Source organism: Ceratotherium simum, chromosome 35, assembly GCF_057802395.1.
Source record: "Ceratotherium simum simum isolate JZ-2026a chromosome 35, ASM5780239v1, whole genome shotgun sequence".
Lineage (NCBI taxonomy): Eukaryota > Metazoa > Chordata > Mammalia > Perissodactyla > Rhinocerotidae > Ceratotherium > Ceratotherium simum.
The window spans coordinates 31,504,036-31,531,522 of NC_141934.1; the positions used below are offsets into that span (position 1 = coordinate 31,504,036).

The window sequence follows — 27,487 nt, forward strand, 5'->3', positions numbered from 1 at the left end:
AAACCATGACACCCTCCCCGCTCTGGGCTTTCAGTTAGGCCAGGACCCCAGGACAGAGTGGGTGCAGGGGGCCGGGGAGGGGACTTCAGACTCCAGTGCCCCTCGTCCCTTTCCTCTCCCAGGCCAGCCCCTCCTCAGGTCTCAGGGCCTTTGCTGTAGGAGGCCTTGTCCTAGGTTCTCAGAGACTCTCCGTCCCCTTGTCCGCTGGGCCCCTGGCCACCCCATCCGGCCTGCATCCGGCCTGGGGCCCTGGGGGCTGCCTCTCCCACCTGTACCAGGAGTTGGGGGCTGCCCCGCTCCTCTGCCCTCTCCTGGGGATCCCACTCCCGGGGCCAAATCCCACCACTTGATACTTCCCACGAAGTCCCCTCCCTCAGACAGTCTGAGCTGTAAATGAAGACTTATCGGAGTGATGAACATTTTTATTTGACAAAATGGAATTCTGATACACAATTACCTCTACCAAGAGCAGAGGAAAGGGAAAAAGCCCGGTGCATTCACTGCTTCTCGTCAGAAGCATCTGCTATTCACAGCCTCTCCCAGAGCCCCGGTCATTAGGTTTGGTTATCAATGAACCGTTTTAAACAAACGATGTGGATTTTTCCGATTTTGCTGCAGAGCCAATTTATAATTGAATTAATGAAAGAAGCAGGCCTGCTGTTAAGTTTTATTAAATTCTATTTGCTTGCGTCTTTGCCGTCTAAAACATGACTGTTGTTGCAAAAGATAAAAAACATTAGGCAGCAGGCGGAGTGGAAGGGGTAGGTTTGGGGTCAAGCAGACTGGGTCTGGACCCCCAGACCTGCCTCGTGCCAAGGGACTCCACTCCTCCGGGCTTCTGTTTCCCGTCTATAAAGTGGGTATAGAAGTTCTCAGTACTACTTAGGGTTATATCAAGAATTAAGTGGGATTAAAATTTCACACTTTAAATGTGTTTCTCCCTCCCTTCCCTCCTCCTTCTTACAAGAACGGTTGCCTGCACTTGTCTCAAGCAGGTGGGGACAGGAAATCGCGGGGCAGTGGGCATTCTTGGTTCTGACAAGACCATGTGTGTTCCATTTCGGTCACGTTTGTGAGACGGAGACGCTCATCGTTCGGGGGTCTCTGGGAGAACATGATGTGCTGGTCAGCGTCCAAGGACCAGCCCTCTGTAGAGCACAGCCTGGTGTGTGGTGGTGTCCATTCCCGTTCATAAATATTTCCACCGTGGACAGTTCAAGCTGCCGACCTGCTGTCTCAGAACAAGGAGCCGGGAAGAGATGGGGGCCACCATTTCCATCACACAGATCCGACAGCCGCGAGCAATCTCAAAGCACAGACCATAACAACATAGAGTCGACCATTGGGAACCGGTGAGCTTTGAGTATTTATTACCATTGTTTTTAATATAATTTATTTAGTAAGTTCATTAGTTTATTTTTGGTAATAGCTGTTTCACAACTGGTTCACAAAAATTCCTGAAATTTAAAAAATTGGCTCTTGCACCAATTGTGGACACCCCTGGAAGTGCCAGAAGCCTGATAATTCCACGATGTGTGTAATCCGTCCCCCAGATTCGATTCTCTTGTTTGATGGATGGGGTCCCACTTGGTACTATCGGGGTGGCCTCAGCCAAAGACCAGCTGTTAAAAAACAGGCAAAGAAGAAAAATGATTGTGCCTTAAGGAGGAAGAAGTGTGAACACAGGGTCAGGGGCTTTCAGGGGGTGGGTTGGCTTCAGCATCGTCCATGGGTGTGTTTGAACCCAGGATCATGGTGGGGGATCAATGGAATTAGAAAGATCTATGAATTAGAAAGATCTATGAACTTGGGCCCAGTGTGGGACATGCCCGGGGTGCACACCGGGGTCCAGACCAGCAGGGACATCCCACCAGCTGTGGCCAGTTGTGGACCACAAATCTGCACAGGGAGCATTCTCAACAGCGCCGCCATGTGGCCGTGAGCTGCATCAGCAGTGATGGGTACCTAGGTCCATGGGCAATTCTCCCTCAGCCGGTGTTTGGGGGGGCTCTGCACTGAGTCACCCCCAGGACTCTCGGGCAGCTCTTCTGGAGAAGGGCAGGCTCCAAGAGGGGCACACCTGCTCAGGAAGCAGTCAGGACTGAAGTGAATAAAAGTAAGCAAGCTCCACGACCATGTTTTATGAAGAAGCGTTTTGTTCCATCTCAGTTTTGATAGACGAAGAGCCTCACACCAGCAGAGTGTCAACAGCACCTCTGCCGCGGCTGCCCCGCCTTATCCCGCTGCCTGTGGACCCAGCTCGGCACCCCTGTCAGCTCCCCCGTCCTCCCGCTCCTGGTGCCGGGGCGGGAGCTGGGGCCAGCTGATCCTGACGTCCCAGGAGGGCGGGAGGTTTGGTGAGAGTCAAGAAGTAATTTTCCAGCTGTCAGCTTTTCCGTGAGATCCTGTGTGGGCTACAAATGGGCCAACGGTGAGATGACTGTCAATCTGCTAATGAACTGTGATGCAGCGAGCTTTGTAGGTTCGGGCCTGCGATCCCGTCTGCTGTAATCCACAGGCATACACCGCGTGCTCATGGCTGCGGATCACTGGAGAAAATTCTGGATTCTTGTGGACCCACAAGCGACTGACTTTTTGCCCACCACCACTCTTTGCTTCCATCACCATCTTAAATGTGGGGAAGATCTGGGGTAGGTGGAGGTCTTTTGTGGAACTTGGGTTGGAGCTTGTGGAATTCTCTGCTGAGAACGGGAACACTGGGATCCTTCAGAGGGTCTCCCAGCAGCAGGAAGCAAGGACCTGGAGGAACGGGGGGTCAGGGTCCCCAAAGAAGGAGAAGAGGAGGAGGGGGCTCCTGGTGGCTGGGTGTCCAGTGTGCAGGGTGCCGGGCCTGGGGTGGAGGACAGTGAAGTGCAGACTCATTGCTTTTCCCCAGGGCAAGAGACCCACGGACGCCTCGCCAGCATGCCCCCCCGTCCCCTGGGGCTCCCCAGGGCAAGAGACCCACGGACGCCTCGCCAGCATGCCCCCCCGTCCCCCGGGGCTCCCCAGGGCAAGAGACCCACGGACGCCTCGCCAGCATGCCCCCCCATCCCCCGGGGCTCCCCAGGGCAAGAGACCCATGGACGCCTTGCCAGCATGCCCCCCCGTCCCCCGGGGCTCCCCAGGGCAAGAGACCCACGGACACCTCGCCAGCATGCCCCCCTGACCCCCAGGGCTCCCCAGGGCAAGAGACCCATGGACGCCTTGCCAGCATGCCCCCCCGACCCCCAGGGCAGGTCAGAGCCCCCCTCAGCCCAGAGACCAAGTCGCACTGCGTGTGCTGCTTCCTTCACCGCCCCAGGGGCTGATCTTTGGGAAAATTCCCCAGGGGTCAGAGACTCCCAGCATTGCCAGGAACGACCCCTCCTCTCTCAGAAAGAGCCCCGCTGGCATGAGTGACAGGGAAAGGCAGCCCCGTGCCCTGTCCTCTCCGGAAGGGTGGGCTGCCTGCCCACAGCAAGCTGGGAACAGGGAATATTTGTGGGCCCCCCGCTCGAGGCCCTGCTATCTAGGCCCTGCCAGCCTGCTTTCCAGGTTACTCTGCAAGAATGCAGAGAAGCCTGGAAGTTACCAACGGTGCCCACAATTTCTCCCCCTGAGAGACCACCCAAGGGTGTGGAGACCCCGTGCACAGGAGGAGCTGGGTGGTCTGGTTTGTGGGCACTTGGCATCCGTATGCTGTCCGTTCCCACTGCCGGGTGAGCCAAGCCCACCCTGGGGCCCCAAGCCCACGGATCTGAGGCCCCCACTGTGGGCAGCTTGTACCCAGTGCTGCTTGGCACTGGGCTTGATGGGGCAAAGGGACGGGCAGAACCTTTCTGCCCAGAGACGGTGTCTTGGAGGCCCTAGGACAGCCCTGGGGGGGCCGTGCTCGTTCTCTACTCCAGGTGTCCCCTGGAGCCGATGCCAGGGATGATACGTAAACAGACGGGCATGGCCGTGTGCCAATAAAACTTTATTTATAAAAACAGGCTAGGGGCCTGGGTCCACGTTTGCTGACCCCTGCCTTAGAGCAACATGAGGAGGCGCCTGGCTCCTGGCGGGAGGCTAGCACGGGGATGCCCACCCCCGGCAGCCGACCAGCTCCGACTCCTGTGGACGAGCCGTAAGGTCTGTGTCGTTTGATCCGCTCTTTATTGGACCGAAGCAGTCGTGTCCTCACCTGCACACGGCCGTGCGGTGTCTTTGGGACACTGCAGCTGACGTCCCCCGTCCTCCTCTCTCGCTGGCGTGGAGAGGGCTCTGCTCTGCTCCTGAGTCAAGACTCAGGTGATCACAGGAAGGCGGAGCACGGCAGCAAGGGACAGCGCAGCCACAGGAGGCCACGGGAGGTGGTGCATCTGCCGCAGGAGGACGGGAGCTCGGCCTTCCTCTGCGTTCACAGGGGGCGATGTCTGCGGGGGGTATGTACAGGGGCTTCAGCACATGCAGAAAAGGTGGCCGTCCGGGCGGCTGGACAGAAATACCGTAGAAAAGGCACGTAATTTGGGGCTGGAGCTGGTGGTCAGCTGCCGTGCTCAGGCAGAGCCGCCTGGCCCAGGACGGTCCGCGCTCCTGGTGGGGTGGCCGATCCCCAGCATCTGCCTCCAGGGCACGCAAGGAGGCCCCACTGTCCCGGGCGAAAGGGTCCCCCGGGAGAGGTCCTGGCCTGAGATGGTGCGGGCACAGCCAGGGCCCTCGGGGTTTGGTGGCGGGTGGGTGGGAAGGGGCGCGATGCCATCCCCAGGTCCTCAGGGTCTGTATGGGGAGGGGCGCAGGGTGAGGCTGGGGGGTCAGTGCCGCCCGTGCTTGACCCAGTTTCTGATCGTCCACTTCTGCCCCGAGCACCTCTGCACCACCAGCCGCAGCCCGAAATTGGCGTCCTTGGACATCTCCACCTCCAGGCACCGGCCAGTGTCCCGGCTCACGATGGGGCCGCTCTGCGGGGAGGGAAACCGTGTCAGCACAGGCGCCCAAAGTCCTGTCCTGAGAGCGTCCCTCTGTCCTCCTACATCCTCCCAGCCCCCACCCCATCAGCCAACCTACCCACCTGCCCTGCTCCTGGGGTCAGAGGAGTGACCAGGGCAGCGGAGTCCAGGGCCCCTGAGAGGGCATTTCCCCCAAGGTGCCTCCCTGACTCCTGGCATGTGCCATGTGCCCGTCGGTCACCTCTGAAGGCCTCTGCTCCCCCAAACATCAAGGCCCTGGCCCGAGCCCAAGGACCCCAGGATTGTATCCTGTGTATTCTCCGTCCTTCTCCAAACAGTCCTTCTCCTACCGTTTGGCCCTCACTGCCCCGGCCCCAAACCCAGCCTCTCGGGGACCTCGGGCCCTTGTTGGCTTTGCTCCGCACAGCGACACTCATTCCTGCAGCCTCTCAGCCTCTCCCGTGACCGGAAATCCCCAGACAGGGTTGTGCGTTTATCTATCAAGGGGTCTGCTCAATGGGAGCGATGACAGAGGTCTGTGTGGGATGTGAGATTTGGGGGGAGATGAGGACGGTCTCCTGGAAGAGGAGCCGGGAGAGCCACGGGGCCCTGGCCAGAGCTCGGGGCAAGGGGGGATGTCCAGGACGCTGGGGCAGATCCCCGGGGCTCAGTTACCACGGTCAGGAGTGGGGTTTGATCTCGTGTGTGGTGGCAGGCTGCTCAAGAGCGTTAAAGCAGGGGGCACCACGGGCAGAGAGCTGCTGGGAAGACTGGTCAGACACACCCAGGTCCTGACGCCCAGCACCTGGCAACCTGATCTTGTGGGAAACAGGGTCTGTGCAGATGCAATTCGCTAAGAGGAGGTCAGGCTGGAGGAGGTGTCCCCTAAGGAGGGAGGGATCCTGGGACACAGAGGGAAGAAGGGGGGGCAAAGGTCGGAGGGATGGGGCCACAAGCCAAGGAGGCTGGCAACACCAGGAGCTGAGAGAGGCAGGGAGGACTCGCCCCTGGAGCCTGGGAGGGAGCGCTGGCCTGAGACACCTTGATTTCGGACGCCTGGCTCCAGACTGTGAGAGAACAAATGTCTGTAGCTTTAGGCTGCCCAGCTCGTGGTCGTTTGTTATGGGCGATTTAGGACACAAGCGGGTTTTAGGGAGAAGGTCGGGGTGCTGCTGCAGATGAGAGAGACTCGGCAGGAAGGGAGGGTGTGGGGACCTGTGAGGCTCAGGCCCCGAAAGGTGACGGCCTGACTTGGGTGGAAACACCGGAGGCCTATTCCATGGGGGACGTGCTGAGATGGAGGCGCCCTGGGGCCGCCCAGAGAAGCGTGTGTGGTGTCTGGATGGATGGGTGTGAAGCTCAGAGCCGGTTGGGGCTGCATACAGAGACGGGAGGGTGTCAGGAGAGGAGCAAGCCGGGCGCTACCCCAGGGGGAGCCCAGGGGCACCCGAGGACAGTGGAGGCAGAAGGGGCTGCTAAGGGAATGAGGTCAAATGACCCCAACCGAACGCGGAGGAAGCCAGCAGAGGGAAGTGCAGCCACAGGGTTCTGCTCACAGAAGGCCAAGAGCAGCGGCTAGGCGGGGCGGGGCGGGACATGCAGAGGCCCCGGGAGGGCCGGCCACACTCTCTGCTCCTTTCCTGCACTTAGGACGCGTGTGCTGCTCAAGTCCAGGCCACGTTCCAGCAGTGACCTTATGAGGGCAGGAGGCCTGGGTGGGGAGTGGCCGGAGCTCCAGGAAGGGGGTGTGGGCAGGAGGGGGCCACTGGGAGTCCGGGCAGGAGGGGGCCACAGGGGGTCCAGGGGCTGCTCCCACCAGGCCGGGGGCCACACCTGAACCTGCAGCCCAAATGTTTGCTCTTGGGGCTCATGGTTCGAACCCGGCATCCCAGCAACCCCACAAGGGCCCAGGAGGGGCTGATTTCAGCAGAGTCCCAGCAATTCCAGTCTGGCCTCACCAGGCCAGCAGCTGGGGGCTCCGGGAGGAGGGGGCGGAAGTGTGGGGGCTCCGGGAGGAGGGGGCGGAAATGTGGGGGCTCCAGGAGGAGGAGGGGGCAGAAGTGTGGGGGCTCCAGGGTGAGGAGGCAGCCGCAGTGCTGTGACCAGATGGCTGGGGCCCTCCCCAGCTATGTGACCCTGGGCAAGTCACCTGATCCCTCTGAGATGAGGTTCACGTGGGAGCAGCTGATCCAGGCCCCTGCTCCCTGAAGCCCTGCCCCCATGGCCCTCACCTCCCTCCACGGGCTGCCCGAGGCCCCAGGGTCTCAGCAGCCCCGCTGACCTGGGTGAAGTCCCACAGCCGCTGTGCTGGCCGGGCCACGTCCTCGCACTTCTTCAGGGCGGGCGTGCGGCCCCTGCCATCGTCCACCAGGCACTTGGAGTCGGGCAGGAAGGCGGTGGAGCCCAGGGGGCCCAGCTGCAGCAGGCCCTCGGCGCTGTACCGCACCAGCTGGGGAGGGGGCCGTGTGAGCCGGGCGCCCGGGGCCGAGGAGACCCTGGGCCGGGCCGTGGCAGGGCCGGGCTGGACGGAGCAGGGTGGGGCACTGCCCACCCATGCCTGCCCCGTCCCCTGAGCCGGCTTTCCTGGGGAGGGGCCAGGCCCGGGCGCAGGGGAGGCGGGTGCCCACGGAGAGCCCACCGGGGACGGCCTTCCCGACAGCCCTGCTCCTGGCCCGCTCCTCCACACAGCTCCTCCTTGCCAGGCGCCTCGGACTCCTCCCCAGAACTGCGCTGGACCCCTGCCCCATGGGGCCCAGTGCCTCGGCCTCGGGCACGGAGGCAGAAGGGGGACAATGTCACAGGTGTCACCTCATCTGCCCTCAGACCATGAGGCGAACTTTCAATTCCACAGGAAGGGCAGCCCCAAGTTCAGTTCACTGTGGTCCTTGTCATGTTGTTTGCAAAACACCAAGTGAGTGACAACTAGACACTCACAATGGAAACCAACACTCTAGATTCCTGCCCCTCCCCAGCTGTGTGACCGCAGGCAAGTCACATCACCTCTGTGCCTCGGTCTCCTGTGTGTGAGCAGATGTGGCAGCACCTGCCACAGGGCTGCTGTGAGGACCCCACAGGCACTCACCACATGCAAAGGGCTCAACGCAGCAGCGAGCGCTCGACACACACAGCGGTCGCTGTCTGGAAGGCATGTCTCTCTCCTTTCTCCGCCCTACCTCCCCCGCTCTCTCTTTTTGTCTCATGTAGGAGCTCGTGCTTGGGCATGCACACACACACACACACACCACTTGTACACGTTGTTCCCTCGCTACAGAAGGCTGTATCTTCCGTCACAATCTTACAGGACCAGAAGCAGCAGCACACCCCGCCCTGCGCGTTCGTGTCACGCTATGACTGACTCCCCGTTAAGGGTGGGGGTCTATATCTCTCCCGAAGTCTCTCTGGGGAGCGTGTGAACATTGCGGAGGTGGCGAGCTCTGACTTCTGAGGCTGGGCATGAAGGGTTGTGACACCTCCTGGCTCTGAGGGGACGCTGGCCCTCGGATCGGCCGCCAGGCTGTGAGAAGGCCCGAGTGGCCTGGGGAGAGGCCACGTGGGGAGAGTCCGAGGCCCCTGGGCGGCCAGCCAGGTGAGCGTGCCAGCTCAGAGGTGTGTCCTCCAGCCGTCAGCGGGCCCGGGCCGCTGCTGCGTGGAGCCAAGAGCACTGGTCCTGCTGAACGCGCCCAAGCCACAGATTTGTGAGCAAAATAAAGACTGGTTCTCTCGGCTGTTTGGTTTGGGGGCAGATGGTCCCCGATGTACTCATGTTCTTCTCCGTTAACTTTCGGAGGCTGAGGACATTTTCAACCTGAGGTCCCCAGCCCGTCGAATGTCCAGCACGAACTCCACACCAAAGCCCCAGGGCCCGTGGCCGGCCCACAGGCAGACTCAACTGCACAAGCCACGAGTTGGCATTGCCTGTGTGTGGAGCTGCCCGGGGGGCAGGAATCTCGGCCAGAGTCCGTGTGGGAGAGTCGGTCACGGCCATGCTCAGGGAGAGCTGGCAGTCAGTGAGTCCAACGGCTCGTCCCTCTGCCCGCTGGGCCCCGGCCAGCCAAGGGGGCCCGGTCAGGAGGCTGCTCGAGCTAACGAGGAGCCTCTGCCCCCGTGACTCTGGCTCTCCCACTCCCCCGCGGCCCTGCCTCAGACACGCAGAGGGAGAGGCGAGCCGGCCACCGAGAGAGGTGTGCTCGTGGGGCTGGGCACCAGAGGACCTGGTTCAGGAAGCCTCCTTCTTCACCGGAGATGCATTCTGAAATATGTGAAGGTGAAGGAGATGATGTCTGCCACTTGCCTTAAAATGATTCAGAAGAAAAACAGATGATGCGAAAATGGCCCAATCTGGGCAACGCTGCATCTGGGTCAGGGGCCGAGGGCCCTGTGCTTCGTGGACACTGTTGCACACACTTTTTCTTCTTTTTCGCCCTACAAACTTTTAAAAGTGTAAAAACCTTAATTTGGCCCACAGGCTGTAGTTTGCTGACCCCTGAAAGGATGACGAGTGTGGTTGGTCACCTTCTGACTTTTCTACTTCTCTAGACGTTTGAGAATTCTCACAAGGAAAGCTGACAGTAGAGGCAGTGCATCCGCAGCGACCCTGAGGCCGTCCTGGGTGGAGCCCGGGAGGGGCTCTGGCGGCAGAGGGGGAGGTGGACACGCTGCCTCTGCCCCTTTCACATAAAGACTGGTCAGGCCACCTCAGTGGACAGAGCACTGGGGCCTCATCATGCGTGCAGAGCGGTCGTGTGCACTGGACGGTCCTGCTCGCTAGTGAACGTGTGTTTACCATGCATACGTGTGGCAGATTTGGGTCCGAGAATGACTTGCATTATGGCCGTTGTTATGGGTTGAATTGGGTACCCCAAAGGGTCCTGTGGAGTCCCCACCGCGGCACCTGCGAATGTGACCTTGTTTGGAAGTAGGGTCGTTGAAGGTGTGACCAAGGTGAGACGAGGTCGTTCTGGGTGAGGGTGGCCCTAATCCAGTGTGACTGGGGCTCAGGAGAGACAGTGGAGACACAGGGAGGAGGCCGGGTGAAGACTCAGAGACAGACCCACGCAGGAGGGAGCCACATGACCACAGACAGAGACAGGAGCCATGCGCATGAGCCGAGGACACCTGGAGCCATCAGGAGCTGGACAGGGCAGGAAGGACCCTCCCGTGGAGTCTCAGGAGGGAGCACGGCCCTGTGAGGCCTGGATTTCGGATTTCTGGCTCCAGAACTGAGCGAATAAATATCTTCTGTTTACAGCACATGGACACAGAGGGGTATCGGGGTTTGGGGACATAGCTTGTCCCACCTTAACGTCTTGGCAGCCTTCACAGAGGCCCAGGAGTGTGAGGGACCCAACAGACTGAGGTCCGTTTGCAAGGAGGAAACCACTGGCAGGCGTGTCCCACCCGGATGGGGACATGAGTCCATCTGACATCTCCGTGGGGCTCAGTCACCTGGGCCTGGCCCTCTCCCTCCCATCTCGCCTCCATCCGCCATGCCCCATTTCCAGCAGCAGCAAAGGCCACTTCTGCCGCCGCCCCAGGGTCTCTCCTTGTAGGGGGCTCCCTGTGGGCATTGCAGTGGGGTCATTGAGCACCCATACCTCACCCACCACACGGCTCCCTGCCCCTAAACACCTCCGAGGCTGGCCCCTCGTGCTGCCCCTCCAGCCGCAGAGACGAAGATGACCTGGCATCTTCTCATGCAGCCAACTTGTGGTTGGGAAATAACCACATCGTCTCTCCTCACCGCCCGGTGGAGAGGAGTAGGGGGTGTTCAGAGACCCCCAACAGGATGCAGCTTCTCACCTCGGGTCTGTGAGGAGACAGTGCCAGCCAGAGAATCATCACTGCGACTGACAGGCCCCGGGAATCGGATTTCTCCGGGAGCTGCGTCTGCATCTTGTTGGGCGTTCCCATTTTGCTCTTAATCCAGGGCTGTCAGGCCGGAGGCTGCTGGGAGAGGCCTCCTGCGAGGGTCCTGCGGGGGGCTGCAGGAGGTGGGCAGCAGGGGAGCAAGTGCACCCTACGCTTCGTGTCACAGGCCATTAGCCCCCGGGTGGGCTATGTGGATGGTCAGGGTCTTGATGCCCCGGGGCTTGCAGAGGTCGCCGTGGATTCCTGCCCGACGGATGCCCCTGAGCACAGCTCAGATTCAGAGACTGAGACAGCACTTCGAGGAGGCCAAGGGTCATTTCGGCGGTGAGCGGAGGTGGGGAGCGGGGGAAGCACGCGCCTGAGGTTTAATTTAAATAACACCCAACACCCGTTAAAAAGAAGCACTGTCCTCACAAGCGGGAGGATTCGCTTGGGATCAGAGCATCAGGGGGGTCCCGTGTGTCAGCGTCGCCCGGAGCTTTGAAAACACACCGGTCCCTGCGCCACCTGGCCCCGGGGCCCAGGCATCGGAATGTGTGTATTGAGAGCTGGAGCCCGGCCCGAAGATCACTTGCTGGATGCTCAGCTGATAAAAACTAGCAGTAACAGTGGTGCCTCTGAGGTCACGTCTACACTGTGTCAAACGCTTTACACACATTTACACACATTTTCCGCTTTGGCCCACACAGCAGCCCTGAGAAGTAAGTACCATCATCCCATTAGGTGGAGGGGAAGACCGAGGCACGGGAGGATAAGTGATTCGCCCAAGTCCTGTTTGGCGCCAAAGGACTTGATCCTAATCAGCCTGGGCGGGGCGCCTCCTGGAGGGGCCCACGCGGCTCTGAGTGCCCGGACTCAGCGCAGTGATGCCAGGACGCCCAACAGGCCTGGTGCCCCGGAACCCACCTCCCGCCTGGGGTCGGGGGCGGGGGCGCTGCCGGCCCTCAGGAGCATCACACAGGGGCGGGGGCAGCTGCTGCTCCTACCTGCGAGGACATCCCGTGGCAGGGGTAGAGGATGGCTCGGTCGTCGTCCTCCGCGCCCTGGTCCAAGCAGTAGCCGCTGGCTTTGCTGTTCCTCACCTGCGACCAGAAACCAAAGGAGAAGCCCCGACGAGGAGGGCCTGGAAGGCTGGAGGCAAGGCTACAGGGAGCTTTACCCACCCCGCCCCCTCTCAGGGCAGGGGGGCTGCTCTGCGGCCAGCTGTCTCAGGACAGCGTGAGCCTGACGCCCGGGATGGCCCTCCCGGGATGAGACCCATGGGGCCCTGGGCGGGGAGGCGGGGGGGTGGGGGGTGGGGAGGTGCTCTGGCCGGCGGGCTGGCCGGGGAGGGACTGGCTGGGCTCCTCAAAAGGGATGACCGTGCATGTCACTGGAGGAGGCACAGACAGATGTGCCCCCCGGGGGTGTCTGGAGAGCTGGCAACCCCTCCACAGATGAAACTCGCCCACGGAGGTGCCAGCCTTGGGAAACAGGAGGACGGCCTGGCTGCCCCGTGAATGGCCTCCCTGCGTTGACGCCCCATGTGTAACGTGTGACTGCAGCTCCCCCCTCAAGAGGCCGAGGCTGCTCCCAGGCCCCCGAGTCTGGGCTTGGCCGACAGGACACAGCAGAAGTGTCTGTGCGGCTCCGAGCCTCAGGATGCCTGCAGCCTCCTCTGTCTTGGAACCCGACGCCACCCTGAGAACACGCCGCCAGCCTGCTGGAGGTGAGAGACGCGCGGCCCCTCCCACCCCAGTGCCCAGCCGATGGCCAGGAGCGCGAGTGAGCCCGTCCCAGCGGCCTGCTGGCAGACCACAGACGCGTGAACAGGACCAGCCGAGGTCAGCTGTGCTGGGCAAGCCCTGGACTCGTGAGCAAGCACGGACGCTCCTCCCAGCCGTGTTTCAGGGCTGCTGGTTCTCAGCACCAGCTCACTGACAGCACTGCCACCCCGAGAGCTGTGACAGGTTTGGACGTGGACATCCAGCACATTCTGTGGGTGGGCGTGTGTGAATCTGACACCTCGTGGTCAGAGGTGGGCAGGGCAGAAGCCCCGGAGGGTCTGGGAGGACAGTGGTTTCCCGTTCACACCACCAATGCATTAAAGAGGCTCCAGGCCACCCAGAAACCTCTGTGCCCAGAGGGGTTGGAGTCTGGCCTAGGCGTGGACTGGGAGCTCCAGGAATGGATAGGCCCGCTAGGACTGTCCACCCCAGCACCTCCCCACCCCCACTGCCCGAGCGCGAGCCCAGGGCCAGAGAGCACACATTCCTTCCACACGGGGCCTGGGGTTTCCTGGAGCAGCTGACAGTCTGAGTGAGGGGGAGGCCGCCCTCTTCACCAGCACAGGCCAGGGTGACAGGGCGGACTCTAAAGAGAGCAGTGTGTGTGGCCGTGCACGTGGGAGCCGGTGCAGACGTGTGCCTGTCCGTGTGTGTGTGTGTGTCTTCCTGTTGTGCACTTATGTGCAGGCACCATGGCACGTGAACATGGTTGTATAATGTGAATGTGTCAATGCGTGCACTCTGTGTGCAGGTACCCACATGTCCTCGTGACATTTGTCTCGACAACAGGTACTTGTGCCGTGCACGGGCAGCGCCTTGGGCTGGGGTTTGTGCACATGGGTCAAGACGGATGGGTCACTCCATGTGCAGATGAGCAAAACGGTGTGCAAATGTCTACGTTTACGTCTGTGTGCACTTATACATACGTGTGTGTTTGCATGGATTAACGTGCATGTACGTGTGTATAAACACTGTGCATGCATGTATACACATGCATGTGAATTTATGTGTGTCTATACACACACGTGTCCCTGAATCTACTTGTGTGTACTTTTGTATGCACGTGTATGTGTGTGGGCTCCTACAGTGGCATGTGCCGTGTACGTGTGAATGTGTCTGCACACTGCTGTCTGCTGTCCGTGAACAGAGTGTGCGTACAGGTGAGGGTGTGGAGACTGGGGTGTTGGGACTTCAGGACGTGGGAACGCTGGGGGCGGGGGTGTGCTCGGGGCCCTCGGGTAGAGGCGGTACCTCTCCGTACGTGAGGGTGTCATTGTAGGTCCTCATTTCTGGGTACACGTTCTCCAGGTACCACTTGAAGCTGCGGCATTTCAGCCTCTCGCGCAGGGCTAGCCGCTCGGACACGTCCCCGAAGTCCACCCCTGGGTTCTGCGGGTGGGAAGCGAGGCAGGAAGGCGCTTGAGTCCCCACAGCTGGCTCTGCCCACGATGGGGGAGCTCCCGGACCTGGAGGCCCTCCTCACAGGAGCAGCACCCCCCCAGGGCTCTGAGGCACTGAGCCCCATCCAGGTGTGGCCTCCTGCCCTCCCAGGACCCTGAAGGTCCAGGGCAGCTGTTCCCGATGGGAAAGGCCTGGCTTCTCCACCTGCCTGATTCGCAGTGGGTCCTACTGGACACCGGCCCCGGCCTGGACAGACGGCCACTGGCTGTGTCCTAGCTTGTCCACACCCTGTACACTCCAAAGACAAGAGTGGCCCTGGCCCAGCTCCTGGGAGGTGGCCTCCCGGCCCTTGGAGTGTCCCGCCTGATTCGAGTCTTGTTCACTTGGGATCTGAGCCAGACCAGACTGTCTAAGCTATAGGGTGGTCTATGGGGGGCTTTGGGCTGGGGGCTACCAGCTTCACTTCTGCAGGGGCTGGAGACATGGTCGGCCATGCGGGAGGTCAGCCATGTGCACGTGGAGGAACCCCGGGACAGAACGGGCATGGAGGTCTGCTTGACGATACACCACACATTGTCACCCGGCACTGCTGTGACTCCCGGGGAATCTGTTTTTTCACTGTAATGAACCACAACCCTGAATACAACAGCCTTTCTGAGTTCTGAGTCCTTCTAGCCAGTCACTGACCTGAGGCTGGTTGTGGGGCCCCGATAGTCTGGGGGCACCAAGCTCCTTGGGGACATGAGGGGGTTTGAGGAAGCTCCTCCCCACGCCCAGGCCCTCGAGGCCCCGAATCAGCTGAGGACCGACAGCTGAGCCTGGTGTGAAGGGCAGACACAGGGCAGGACTTGTGCATGTGTGGCCTTGGGAAAGTCCCTCTGTGCCTCGGTTTCCCCATCTGCATGGGGGGACGATCCCAGGAGAAGCCCCTGCGGCCTCCATGTGGGGAGTCGGGGTCAGGAGGTGTGGAGCCTCCCGGGGGTGATGGTAAGATGTGGGGCATTTCCCGGCTCAGAGTCGGTAAGTCCTCACACGCTGCCCGAGGCCTGCAGCTTCGACACCCTAGGTTCCCTTCCGGGTGCTAACGGGGCACCGTCACGTCGCACATTTTCCTAGTCAGTTCACGTTATGGAAAACAGGGCTTCACGAGAGGCAGCGTGCTCTCCTCTCGTCTCTAACGCACGAGTGCACGTCTCCGTGGCCTCCTCCTCCTTGTGGCTGGAAACCTCGCGTGAGGAGCCCGAGGGGAGGATCCCCAGGGGGTCGCTCGGGCTGACATCCAGCCCGTGCCCCCCAGGCAGCGGCATCCCAACACTGGGTGTGCTCCGCTGGTGGGTGGTGAGCCGGTTTAGGAGGGGCCGTGCGAGTTTTCAAATGTCAGGACGTGTTGCACGTAATACAGGTAAGTGCTGTTTCTGCAACTTTCTTTTTTTTTTGTGAGGAAGATCAGCCCTGAGCTAACATCCATGCTAATCCTCCTCTTTTTGCTGAGGAAGACCGGCTCTGAGCTAACATCTATTGCCAATCCTCCTCCTTTTTTCCCCCAAAGCCCCAGTAGATAGTTGTATGCCATAGCTGCACATCCTTCCAGGTGCTGTATGTGGGACGCGGCCTCAGCATGGCCGGAGAAGCAGTGTGTTGGTGTGCCCCCGGGATCTGAACCCGGGCCGCCAGCAGCGGAGTGCGCACACTCAACCATCAAGCCACGGGGCTGGCCCCTGTTTCTGCAACTTTCTTGTCACGTGTGCGAGCTCTAGATGCTGACAGGTGTCAACACACACACGTATGTACAAGCGTGTGCTGGGTCAGGAAGCGAGACCTAGCTCTTACCGTGGGCTACGTGAAAAAAGTTGTTTCGAGGACAAGAGTGCCGCAGGGAGACGCAAATCCACCTGCAGCCCGGGAGCGGCACGTGAGTGGAGGCTGGTGCCGGAATCCGTGGGGTGTGAGGGGCAGGCAGCCTGGACGTCACCCCACGAAAAGGGCAGCATCTCCTCAGCACAGGCATACACACGTGCGCACGCGCACACACACAGATACATACGTGCACGCACACATATATGCACGCACACGCGTGTGCACACACACATGCACGCTTAAGCCCACTTCTCCAGGCTAACCCACCCCGTTCCCCCCTGGCCACATGTTGCTGGTTGGGAACCTCTGGTTTTCGCCGCCCTGCTAACAGATGTCTGTGGACGTGTCTCTCTACGTCGGCCGACTGCTCCTCAGGCTGCGGTCCCCACGACGTGCAGTGAGGCTGGGGGGCAGCCACCCTCACTTCCAGCTGTCGGGCATGACCACGTCGGCCGGGCCGGCACTCACAGCCCTTTCCCAGATGGGCCCCATTGCGGGTGAGGCTGCCCCCGAGGGTGGCCCGGCTGTCCCCAGGGTGTGGCATCCACGCTGGCCTGGCCCGGGCCCTGGGCCCCCACTGGCTCTGGCTTCGATCCCCCGCCCCGCCCGCCCAGCCTGGCTTACGGTCATGGGGATGTTCCAGGCCATGTAGACGTGGGACTTGAAGCCGTCCATCCACACCTCGGCCGCCCGCAGGGCGTTGCGCTTGGCGTAGTAGTCGATGTCGTTGTTGTAGGGCTTCCTCGTGCGCTCGATGTGGGCCACGCGGGAGCAGGGCAGCACCTCCATGCTGCCGCCGCACTGCCACACCTGGGGGGAGCAGGAGCCCCTGGGTGCCGGCCCGCCTGCCCCGCCAGCACGGGGAGGGAGGAGGGCCTGGGGCCAGGGGAAACCACACCCCTGCTCGCAGACCCAGGGCACACCCGCCAGAGGGCGCCGGAGGCCTGGTGGCCGTGGGCTTGTTCTGGGGGAGCCGCCAAAGAGAAGTCCCCACAAAGCCAGGGCGCGAGGCTGCCCCCCTGTGATTCCTCCCAGTTTCATTTCTCTCGCACGTTACAGGAGACGATTGATGGAGGGATCTTTCCCAAGGAGATTCCACCCACCTGACCCCTCACTGTCCCGTTCCCGGGCCCCCACCCCGCTGCCTTCCGCTCGCTCTGCGGGGACCCCGCAGGAGGGGGATCCCCAGCGGCTGCCCCGGCCGGACCAGCAGACCCACTATCTGGTTCAGGACGAGCAGCGTGTGTGCAAACACACCCAGCCCACTGCACACCTCACAGCCCAAGGCGCACACTGCCTCACATCCCGCACAGACGCACGGCCCCGGGCTGAGGAAGAGAAGTCCCAACGGCTGCTCCCTCCCAGACAAGGCGCCCCACGGCCCCAGCCTGGGGAGCCCCCACGCGGAGCAGACACGTTTGTGTCCTGACCTCCCGTGTGAGTGTTTATGTGTCGTCGTCTCACTGCGCAGCACCCGGCCCACGAGGCACGTTCTGTCCTCCTGTCCCCCCCACGCTATCCTTCCTGCGATGGTTCGTTTTGTGTGTCAGTTGACAGGGCCACGGGTGCCGGGATGTTTGGTCACACATCATTCGGGGTGTGTCTGGGAGGGTGTTTCCAGGGGAGATTAGCATTCGACTTGGCGGCTGAGTCAGGCAGAGGGCCCTCCTCCACATGGGTGGGCCCCATCCAATCAGTTGAAGGCCTGAACAGAACAGAAAGGACCAGCAGGGAGAATTCGCTTTCTCTGCCTGAGAGTCTTCCAGCAGGGACTTCAGTCTCCTGCCTTCAGACCTGGACTGACACTCACACCACCGGCTCTCCCGGGTCTCCAGCTGGCCGACCACAGACCTGGGGCTTCTCAGCCTCCACGACTGTGTGGGCCCATTCCTTATAATCTCTGGAGAACCCAGACTAATGCACCACCCCAACCTACCCCATCCTACCCTATCCCACCCCACCCCATCCCACTGAAAAAACACTGATGTGATCCACCAGGTTGATCTCACCATGAACAAATGGTCTAATCAAGCCGACCCATGCTCTTTCTTCAGTCAATTTGGGGTGCCAGGCACGTGCGAGGCACTTCACTCGCCTCATCTCACGCACCCCCACCACAACCCAGGGAAGGATAGGCACCACAGGCAATATTCTCACTGTACAGAAGAGGATACTGAGGGTCAGAGAGGCTAAGCCAGATCTCACAGAGCAGAGCCGGGATCTGACCAGGCCTGACTGACCTGTGCTGCCCGCACCCCCCACCCAGGCACTGTCTTCTCGAAATTTCCATCTTTTATAGTTGAAATGTAATAACAGTTCACAAACATTTGTCTACACTGACAAACACTTGAAAGTTGTCATTCTGATTGTGGAGAGGATGGGCCTTAATTCACTTCACTATTGCCCAGTTATTAGACTTTCAAATTATCCTCATATAGTTTCTTTACTATTCAAAACAATGCTACAAAACACATGTAAAATGTGTTTTGGATAAACTTTCGCTGTAACTTGGCAGGCACGAGTATTCTAAGCTAAAGTCTTGCTCGCAAGGTGGCCATGTGACACAGTTCTGGCCAATGAGATGTAAGCAGAAGTCACAGGATGAGGCTTTTGGAAAAGCTGTGGCTTATCCTGGTTAAAAGAAGAAAAAGGAACAGACTCAGGTGGCAAGACCCTTTGCCCCTTTTCCCTCTTTCTGCTAGGAATGTGGATGTGAGGTCTGGAGGAGTGGCAGCCACCTTATGACCATGAGGCAACAAACATGAGGCTCAAGGTCTACACAATAAGCCTGGCTGATGGAAAGTTAGAAAGAGTGAGTTCCTGTGGTTGTTGTGGAGTTGCCATATCTGCTCTGTGCTTCATGAGACACCTAAATCTCTATCTCAACCTCAGTTCAAGCCTCAGTTAGTGTAATGTTGGTACATTCCTAACTGATAAAGCTTGACCAGGAGGTGACAGTGGGATGAAGAGAAACCCCAACAATCCTGTGTCGGGGCAGGTGGGGGATTAACTTTGTTCTCATTACAGATGAAAATAAGAACTGAGGCACAGAGAGGTTAAGAAATGTCTCCAAGGTCACACAGCTGGTTGGTGGTGGAGCAGGGACCTGGAACTATTGCTGGAAGCCCCTGAAGTTGCTTCTTCACCTGGAGCTGTGGAGGTGACACAGAGATGTCACACGGTCTGAATGTTACCGTCACACCCACCCTGTGTCTCAACCACTAATTATTTCAATCAACTTGGCTAATTGCCACCCAAACCGAAACAGCAAACATGACAGGGAGGACCAGGTGTCAGGGCGGCAGGCAGCTGCTCAGACGGAAGGAGCTCTGGGCGCAGGGGAGACCCCGCCCCACCCCTCAGTGTCCCCCACCCCCACCCCCACCCGCCTCAGAGCCTGCGGCGGGTTCCCGAGAGGTGGGACTCCAGAGTGGCCGCAGTCCTCTCGCTTGACAGCTACGACCCGCTCCTTCAGACCCAGAAATAATGACCCGTCGGCACGGCCCCAGCGAGCGGCTCGCTCACTGTGCGGATGTCAGGTGGGAGATGTGAGCCGACACGTGCCCCAGGGGGAGCTGGAAGGAGTCTGCCGGTGGGGACCGAGACGGGGACATGGAGGGCACAGCCTGGCGACAGGCCCGGAGTGTCTCCCCTCCCTCCCACGCCCTTAGAACATCCATTCTGAAGGGAGCTTGTCACCAACTAGGTGCCTGGAGAAACGCAAAGGTGGGTTTGGAAGCAATTAACTGTTTTTCCAGGTTGTTTCTTTTCCTTTTGTGTGCTAAGGAGATGTAACCACCAGCCATCCAGAAGCTGACAGAGGGAGGCACTCCAGGGGGAAGTAACCACCAGCCATCCTAAAATTGACCAACCCTCACCACAAGAGCTCTGCCCATGACCTTTGCCTTATCTTTAACGCAAAGGTCTCTCCAGGAGGAGCTTAGGCCTCATTATGTGGAAGCATGTTCTCCAACTGAGCTGTGCAAGCGAATACCTGCCTCTCCCTTTTGAACATTCATTCCCCAACCAAATAAAAGTTCCTGCTTTCCTTTGTTCGGGATGCCATGACTTTGGAAATGATTCCTCATGGCCTCCTACCTGCAACAAATACACTTTACTTTGTGAGACAGCTTCCACTGGTGTAGCGTCTTATTTAACTTACCAGGAGACGAGCCCACTTGGTTCGGTATCAAGCGGACCTTTCTCCTTTCTCTCCCCACATGCGTCATGCCGCTCGATGATCAGAGTGACGTTTTCTGGAGCGCCCTGTCAGCGAGGAGCCAGCGCTCCCTGCGGCTCTGCCTCCGTCCACACGGCCAGGGGAAGCGAGTGTGTCCTACTCCACATCACTGCCGTGGAGACACTTTTCTGGTCTCAGAGTTGATTTAATTCACAGCCTCCCTGTGGCCAGGAGCGTGGCACGCGGCCCCTTGCCGGCCCCAGGGCTTCTCAACGAGCCCTCTCCGTCTTTGCTGGCACCGAGCTGTCCCCGATGAGAAATGCCCTCAGAATCTCCGAGAGGGATTTAAAATCCCGCGGTCCAGGCCTTGCCGTCCCGCCCCCCACCACATCAGACACTGGTGGTGGGCCGGGTGCGAGAGCTTCCACAGCTGCCCCGGGACTCTGCACTCAAGGGTGAGAACACACCGCCCCAGGGGCCCCACTGGGGAGCCGGGAGGGAGCGACCCTGGAGCTGTCTGACCACCTCATGCCTGCCCTCGGCTCTTCCCAGAGAAGCTGCCTCCTCCGGCCGCCCGCCTGGAGCACCACCTTCTCTCTGGACTCTCCTCCAGGCCAGCCCACCCCTCCTCGCCTGCCCGCTGCCTCTTGGGCCCTCCTCTGGTGTCACGGGGTCATGTTGGCCTCTCTTTAATCCTCCTCAATTCATCAGAACCCCCCGCCGAGAGCCACACGCCACACACAGGGGAATGTCACCTGCCTCTTTCCCTCAGTCTCCCCCTCTCAAAACCAGAAACATGCATTTGATATGGTTACTTTACAACAGTGTATTTTTGTTTTTAGAGAAATATGCTGTTTCTTTACAAACAAGAATTGAAAAATTCACACACACACATAAATCTGGAGGACGATATGGAAACTGTGAACAGTGCTTATCACGTGAGAGAAGGCTTTTACTTCCTATACCATATTTCTGTAATAGCTGAGTTTTAACACGGAGAACGTGTTGCTTTTATAACCCAAATAAAGTGAAGACTGCTCCCCCTCTTGGCTTCACCACCACTCCAATACTCCCGACTCTTTAATCCCACTGCAGCCTCCCCATGACCACGATGAACTTGAAGATGCGGAGGTTAACAAATTCACCTCGTGTGTCAATGTGGTTACAAGAAAACAACTCTTAAGTTATTCGGGCACTGGAACCACAGCAGCGCAGCGTCTCTCTAGTAAGTCAAACCATACAAAATTGCCTTGTGTGTTCATCAAAAACAGTCGAATATCAGCAGTTTTATGTGGTTCAACCTAATATTCCCTTCATCCACTCATTGAATTACCCACCCATTCACCCAGCAACTCATCCATCCATCTACCTACCCATCCATCCACCATCCACCATCCACCATCCACCCTCCACCATCCACCCTCCACCATCCATTCACCCACCCCCCCATCCACCCATCTGCATTAGTCCGTACACCCAACACGACTCTACCCAGGCAGTGTGCAAAGCTGTGTTACTAAGATGAGGAAATCAGATCAGAGGAGAAGCAAGCTCAGCGCTCCTGGCCCAGGCCTCCAAACAAGACGTTGGACGCACCAGAGGTCCAGGCCGAGGCTGCCAGGACCCCAGGCCTCCTGCCCATAGGCCGCCTCGCCTGGCCAAACGCAGAGGTACCCAGCGTCGTCGTCCTTTCCGCGGTATAGAATTTCCCCCGTTAACAAACATTCACTCTGGGGAAGACTGCGTGCTCCTGTTTTAGAGAGTTCACATCTGAACCTAATTTTAAAAAACGCTTTACAATCTGCCCCGTGCCCCCTGCAGCCCAGGCCCCGTTTCAGGAAACAACTCCTCCGGTGCAGCCTCAGGCTGATCCCCCCTCTTGCCCTGCAGGCCCCTCGCCCTGCAGGAACCGTCCACCTCCAGGGGCCGAGTTTGACTGGATTCCGCTTAGGAAAGGTGAGCCTCCTCTCCCAGGGCTCCGTGGGGCTCACTTCACAAGTTTTTGACAAGGAAACGTCTCCTCTTGGACCGTCTGAGACTATATATACATACGTACACACATACGCTATAGAACAGCTGTTTCGGTGCCCCGTTCCCAGTGCCAGACCCGCAGAACTTCCGAGCTGGGCTTTCATGCCAAATTCCCCCCGTTTGTTTCACTCAACACTTTAAACATCTCAAACAGAAAGAAAAAAATAGTTTCCTTCCTTCTAAATGAGCGGTTCTCAAAGTGGGGCCCCTGGACCAGCAGCACAGCATTACCTGGAACTCCTTAGAAATGCAGACTCTTGGGCCCCACCCGCACCTGCTGGATCAGAAACCGAGGGGCAGCCCAGAGGTGTGTCTCAACCAGCCCTGCAGGGGGCTCTGATATTTGCTGAAATTTGAGAACAGCTGTGCTAAATGATGGAGGCTTCTCACCCCTCCACCCTCCCGGGCCCTTGAGCTCTCGGCGTAGTCGTCTATCTCAGAAGCTCAGCCCCTGGAACACTGCTCGAGGGCGGGATCACCTCTTGCGTTTTCTGTCCTGAAATGGAGGTGAGGCTGTGCGTTTTAGGTCGTGATTCCCATGGAACTGAGCCCACGGTGGCTGGACGAAATGGCAGCGGAGACGTGTAGTCAATATCGTGGATGTGGAAATCTCCCCTCTGCTCCAAACACACAGAAAGGAGAGACAAAATGGCTTTAAAAGTTAAAATATACAATGGAAAACAAGACGAGATTCCCTTAGCTCGAAGAGCAGACGTGCGGCGGTGAGTGGGGCAGAAGCTACAGGCACAGGCATCTAACCCTCACGGGGGACAGGGCCGGATGTGCAGCAGCATCCTTGCATGAGGCCTGGGGCTGGGCCTGGGCTCCCTGATTATGAACAGAAGCTGAAACCAGCTCTGGTTGACCCCTGGGGCCACAGCCAGAAATAATCTGCCGGCAAAGGAAACAGAGATGCACATGGCACCTGGAATCAGGCTGACTCTAGGAAACTGGAGATGTCAGGGTGAAAACTAATCCACCAAATTCTGAGCCACGGATCTGGGGGCACTGGGAGGAGATCATCTGAAAACTCTCTTCCAGGGATGAGTGAGCGTGAAGACACAATTCCCATGAAAGATGAGCTCTCAAAAAAAAATTACAAAGCACATGAGCAGATCCAACTCCAGGAGAGTTGCCAACAAACCCAAGATGGGTGAACTTCAACACAAGGAAAGAGAGAGAAAAGTGCCTGGACAGGACTGAAGCAGACTGTTCAGATTTTCAAAGAGATGAGGGAATGAGGGAAGAGCATTCACCAATCACGAACAGGAGGTTATGAATCGAAACAGGCAGTGACACGAAAGAACAGCCCAGCCCAGCCCCGCGGCTGAGTGGGTAAAGGCCCACGTGCTCCACTTCAGTGGCCCAGGGTTCATGGGCTCGGACTCCGGGTGCAGACCTACTCCACCCACCAGCCACGCTGCGGCGGCGTCCACAAACAAAACAGAGGAAGAGTGGCACAGGTGTTAGCTCAGGGACCACCTTCCTCACCAAAAAGGAAGAACAGCCAGACGTGAAAAACACCAACGGAAGTCTCATAGATATAACATGTAGTCACTAAAATTAAAAACCAAAGCTAAACAAGCGGCTTACATAGCCGTCTGGACATGGCTGAAGAGAGAATCTGTTCGTTGCAACAGAGAGCTGAGGAAATTACCCAGAACACACGGCGGAGTGAGGAGGACATGGGAAAGTGGACGAGCTGTGAGGAGACCTGGGCGGCCGACTGGGAACTCCCACCAGGTCGCCAACAGGATTTCCAGATCAGGCGAGGCCACGTACCAGGAACAGAGCGTTTTCCAGATTTGTAAAAAGACATGAGCCCTCAGGCTGACAACGTATACCTGGGCCCCAGAATAACACAGGGCACAGAGTCCACAGAACACGGGGGCTCAGGGCCCAGGCCCACCTTCCCGTCCATTCCTGATGGCACTGCCCCCGACACTCTATAAACCCAGCCATGTACAGATGGAACAGAATTGGATAAAACGTTTCTAAAGTTCCTGTGAAAGAGGAAAAGCAAGAAAACAGCTCAGAAAATCCTAAAATAATGATGGGGAAGTCTTCAATTGCTAGACATCAGCATACCTTATAAAGCAGGAGGCAATGGCTGACAGTAGAAAGTTGAAAATAGATACTTCCAGAAGCACTAGGATATGGTAAAGGTGGCCTTTCATCAGTGGTAAGGGATGGAATGTTTCACGAATGGTGTGAGAAGAGTCAGCCCACCGTTTCACAACAATATAAAGAAAGATCACAATCTTCCATAAAATCATATTCCAAATGGATTAAAGCTTTTAGGTGAAAAAGGAAATATGGTCAATAGTCTTTCAAATAGGCCTTTCTAAGAACGAAGAAAATGCACATGCCAGTCAAAAAAGAAGATGGATACGATCATGCTGAAAACAATTCTGCTCATGAAAAGTCAGCATTGGAAAATGAGCAACAAGGAAGGCACTGGTGTCGCCCAATCAGGAGGTAATACCCCAACTGTAGAAAGGGCTCTTGAAATCAGCAGGAAAACGAGGAAGACCATGGGAAAAAACTGGCGAAGGAAGAAAAGCATACGGTCAACAAATGTACGAAAATGTTCAGGCTCGTTAGCAATTGAAAAAATTCAAATTAAACCCACAAAGACATTTCCTCTCTGTCACATCTGCGAAGAGTAAAAATTGTATTCAATCAGACCCCATGTGTTACAAGGCCTGGGAAACTGTCTCCATTGTGAACCACTGGTGAGAATACACACACTCGCACACTCACACAGAGACACCCCCACACACGCACACCCACACTCACTCACACAATAACACAGACACGCACTCACACACGGACACGCCCAGAGTGGCAGGCGGAGCTGGGAGGAGGATTTGGCAGGTTGTATCAAAAGCCATAAAAATATGTGTTTTATCTGATCCGGCAATTCCATTTCTAGAAATGTATCCTGAGGAAATAACTGAGATGTGAGGAAAGATTCAGACACAAGAACACTGATTTCAGAGCTGCACAAACTAGGGAAAGATGGAATGGTCTCAGGGTTGGCACGGACACCGCTCGGTGAGGGAGACTCTGCGGTTCTGGATGGACGTCACCCCCTGGGGACTCAGCCAGTGGTTACAGAAGGGATGCTCATGGTTCACAGCTTTTAGGAAGTGTATACGTGTTAAACATAAAACGTGCAGCACACGTTATGTACGTGTATACACGCACCCACGTAGGCAATGTTCGGATATACGGGAAAAGCTCTGAAAGGGTTCACATCGCGGCACTGACAGAGACAGAATCACGGGTGACTCTGATTTGGTTCCAGTTAGCTAACCTCCAGTGTTTTTCTCATAAAAGTCGCTTTCGTAAAGGAAAAAAACGTATCCAGAAGTACCCGCACATGGCAACATGGAGCCCTCACTGCGCGCTTGTTCTGTTCCAGGCACTGAGAGCTGATGTCACTGACTCCCCAGACAGCCCCCAGAGTTAAGTCTCCTGCGACCCTCCGTGACAGAAGGGGAAACCGAGGCTCAGAGAGAGAAGGTGGCCCAGCTGGTTAACGGGCAGAGGCAGGCTCCAAATGCGTCCCAAGGGGTCTTCTGAAAACCCTGTGTGGGCAGCAGGGCTTGTTTACAAAGACGTTCAAGTGGGCAGACTTTCTCTCCCCCAGCGGCATCTGCTTCTGCCCCCACCCCCACAGGCCTGATGCATCTGCTCAGGTGGAGCAGAGGCTGGCTGGGCAGGCGAGGGGCTCACCCTGTGGTGACAGCCCTGCCCCGTGGGCTCCTGGGGAGTGGGGATGCGTCCTCACCTTATGAGGCAGGCTGACCCACTTGCGACTAGAACAAGCCCTTCCTGAAAGCAGAACTAGAACAGGACTTCACGGCCCGCTCCCCACCCTCCCCTTCTGCCCTCCGCTCACAGAGCGAGAAAGGTCTAGGCCCAGCATGGGGGAACACCCAGGCGCCCCGCTGAAGTTTGACTGCAGGACCCCTCTCCCGAGTGTGGACCGGGGAGCAGTGAGGGCACCCTCCCTGCGCCCTCCGAGGGTGACAATGCCACTTGTCTGCTCCGGTGAGGCAGGAGCTTGTATAAGCCACTCCGGAGGACTAGGAAAAACCCGCCCCGGGCCCCAGACGTTCCGCGGCCCACGCAGCCCTCAGAGGGCCGGGGTGTGGAGGCACAGTCACTGCCCCCGGTGCCGAGGTTTTCCCGTGGCGCCCTGGAGGAGCCGCGGGTCCCAAAGTCAACGCGGAGCAGGCGCCCATGTCCGGCTTGTGTTCTGCAGCCGGACGGCTCTCCGCCGCGCCGCCCGCTGCTGCGGTGTCCTGACCTGTATTAACCTAACGGCCGCCCGGATCCATTTTCCCCTAATTGGCTCCAGGGCTCTCCTCATTAGGGGATGAGCCCTTGGCTTGTCTACAATCACAGGAATGTAAACCAGCCCCCAGACCACAGAATTGCTCTCTAATTGGGGTGAATCGATCAGAAGTGCCGTGTGGACCACCCGTGCTAACGACGATCAGAAACGGCGGCGGCTGCGAGGCCCGTCTGCATGCGAGCCGGGATCCCAGGAGGCAGAGGCCCCTCACGGGATCCCCTCTGCGACAAGGGCCACACTCCCGCCACGCACGCCCCTGCCTCAGGGCCTTCGCAAGCGCTGTTCCCTCAGCCGGGAACACGTTTCCCCAAAGCCACACGGCTTGCTTCCTCTCCTCCTTCACGTCTGCTCAGACGTCACCATCTCAGCATTCCTTTCCCTGATCATCCCACTTCACATGACAACCTCCCCCATCCCAGACACTCCCTGCCCGTGTTTCTCTACAAGCTGCAGAGTGCACGCGTATCCATTCATCTCAGGGAAGCTCCACTGGGCGACGAGGTGTCTGCTCTGCTCCCTGCTGAATCCCTGCACCCAGGACGACGTTCAGCCCCGTGGACGTCAGCAAGAAGTTGGTCAACAAATGAGCAACTTGCTTCTCTGTGATGCTCCCCCCACCCCCGTGCTCCAGCAGTTAGCACACGACACAGAGGCCCCCGCTTTTCCAATAAATACGGTGAGCCCCCACTGTGTAGGGTCACTTGCAGCCAGGAAGGAGACAGCCTCGGCCCCTGCTCACGGGGACCTATTTGTATTCCAGCGGGGCATGGAGGGGAGACAGGCAGTCAAAAGTAGGGAAATAAGTGAGATATGGGGGATGGAGCTGTCGAACAAGGAAAACCCTGCGGTGTGCGGGGATGGTCTCTGGGGCGTCCAGGGCCGAGACCCAGGGTCAGGAGGCAGCCAGGCGGGGAGGGGCTCCCCCAGAGTGGGACCCAGCTGGGCTTGACAGCGGGAGCAGAGGGGCTGGGGCCAAGTGGGTGAGCGAGGGAGTGTGGGCAGCGGGATAGGCGGGCAGGGGTGGCGAGGGTCCTGCCGACCCCGGGAGGGGTGTGGGTTTAATTCTCAGGGTGAGAGGAAGCCCCCTGGGATCACTTGGCGTCTTTGT

At 58.5% G+C, this 27,487-nt stretch overlaps 1 protein-coding gene across 1 annotated transcript in view; it reads right to left on the bottom strand.

Moving 5' to 3' along the window:
* Positions 1-3,951: 3,951 nt before the first annotated feature.
* GALNT9 (polypeptide N-acetylgalactosaminyltransferase 9) overlaps positions 3,952-27,487 on the bottom strand; it is a 100,975-nt gene continuing 77,439 nt past the window's right edge. The window contains exons 7-11 of the mRNA XM_004430085.3: positions 16,427-16,612; positions 13,796-13,933; positions 11,765-11,860; positions 7,192-7,359; positions 3,952-4,922 (exon numbers count right to left, since the gene is read on the bottom strand). Of these exons, the coding sequence (XP_004430142.1) occupies positions 4,776-4,922; positions 7,192-7,359; positions 11,765-11,860; positions 13,796-13,933; positions 16,427-16,612 (735 nt within the window). The 3' untranslated portion in view covers positions 3,952-4,775. The remainder of the gene's footprint in view (positions 4,923-7,191; positions 7,360-11,764; positions 11,861-13,795; positions 13,934-16,426; positions 16,613-27,487) is intronic.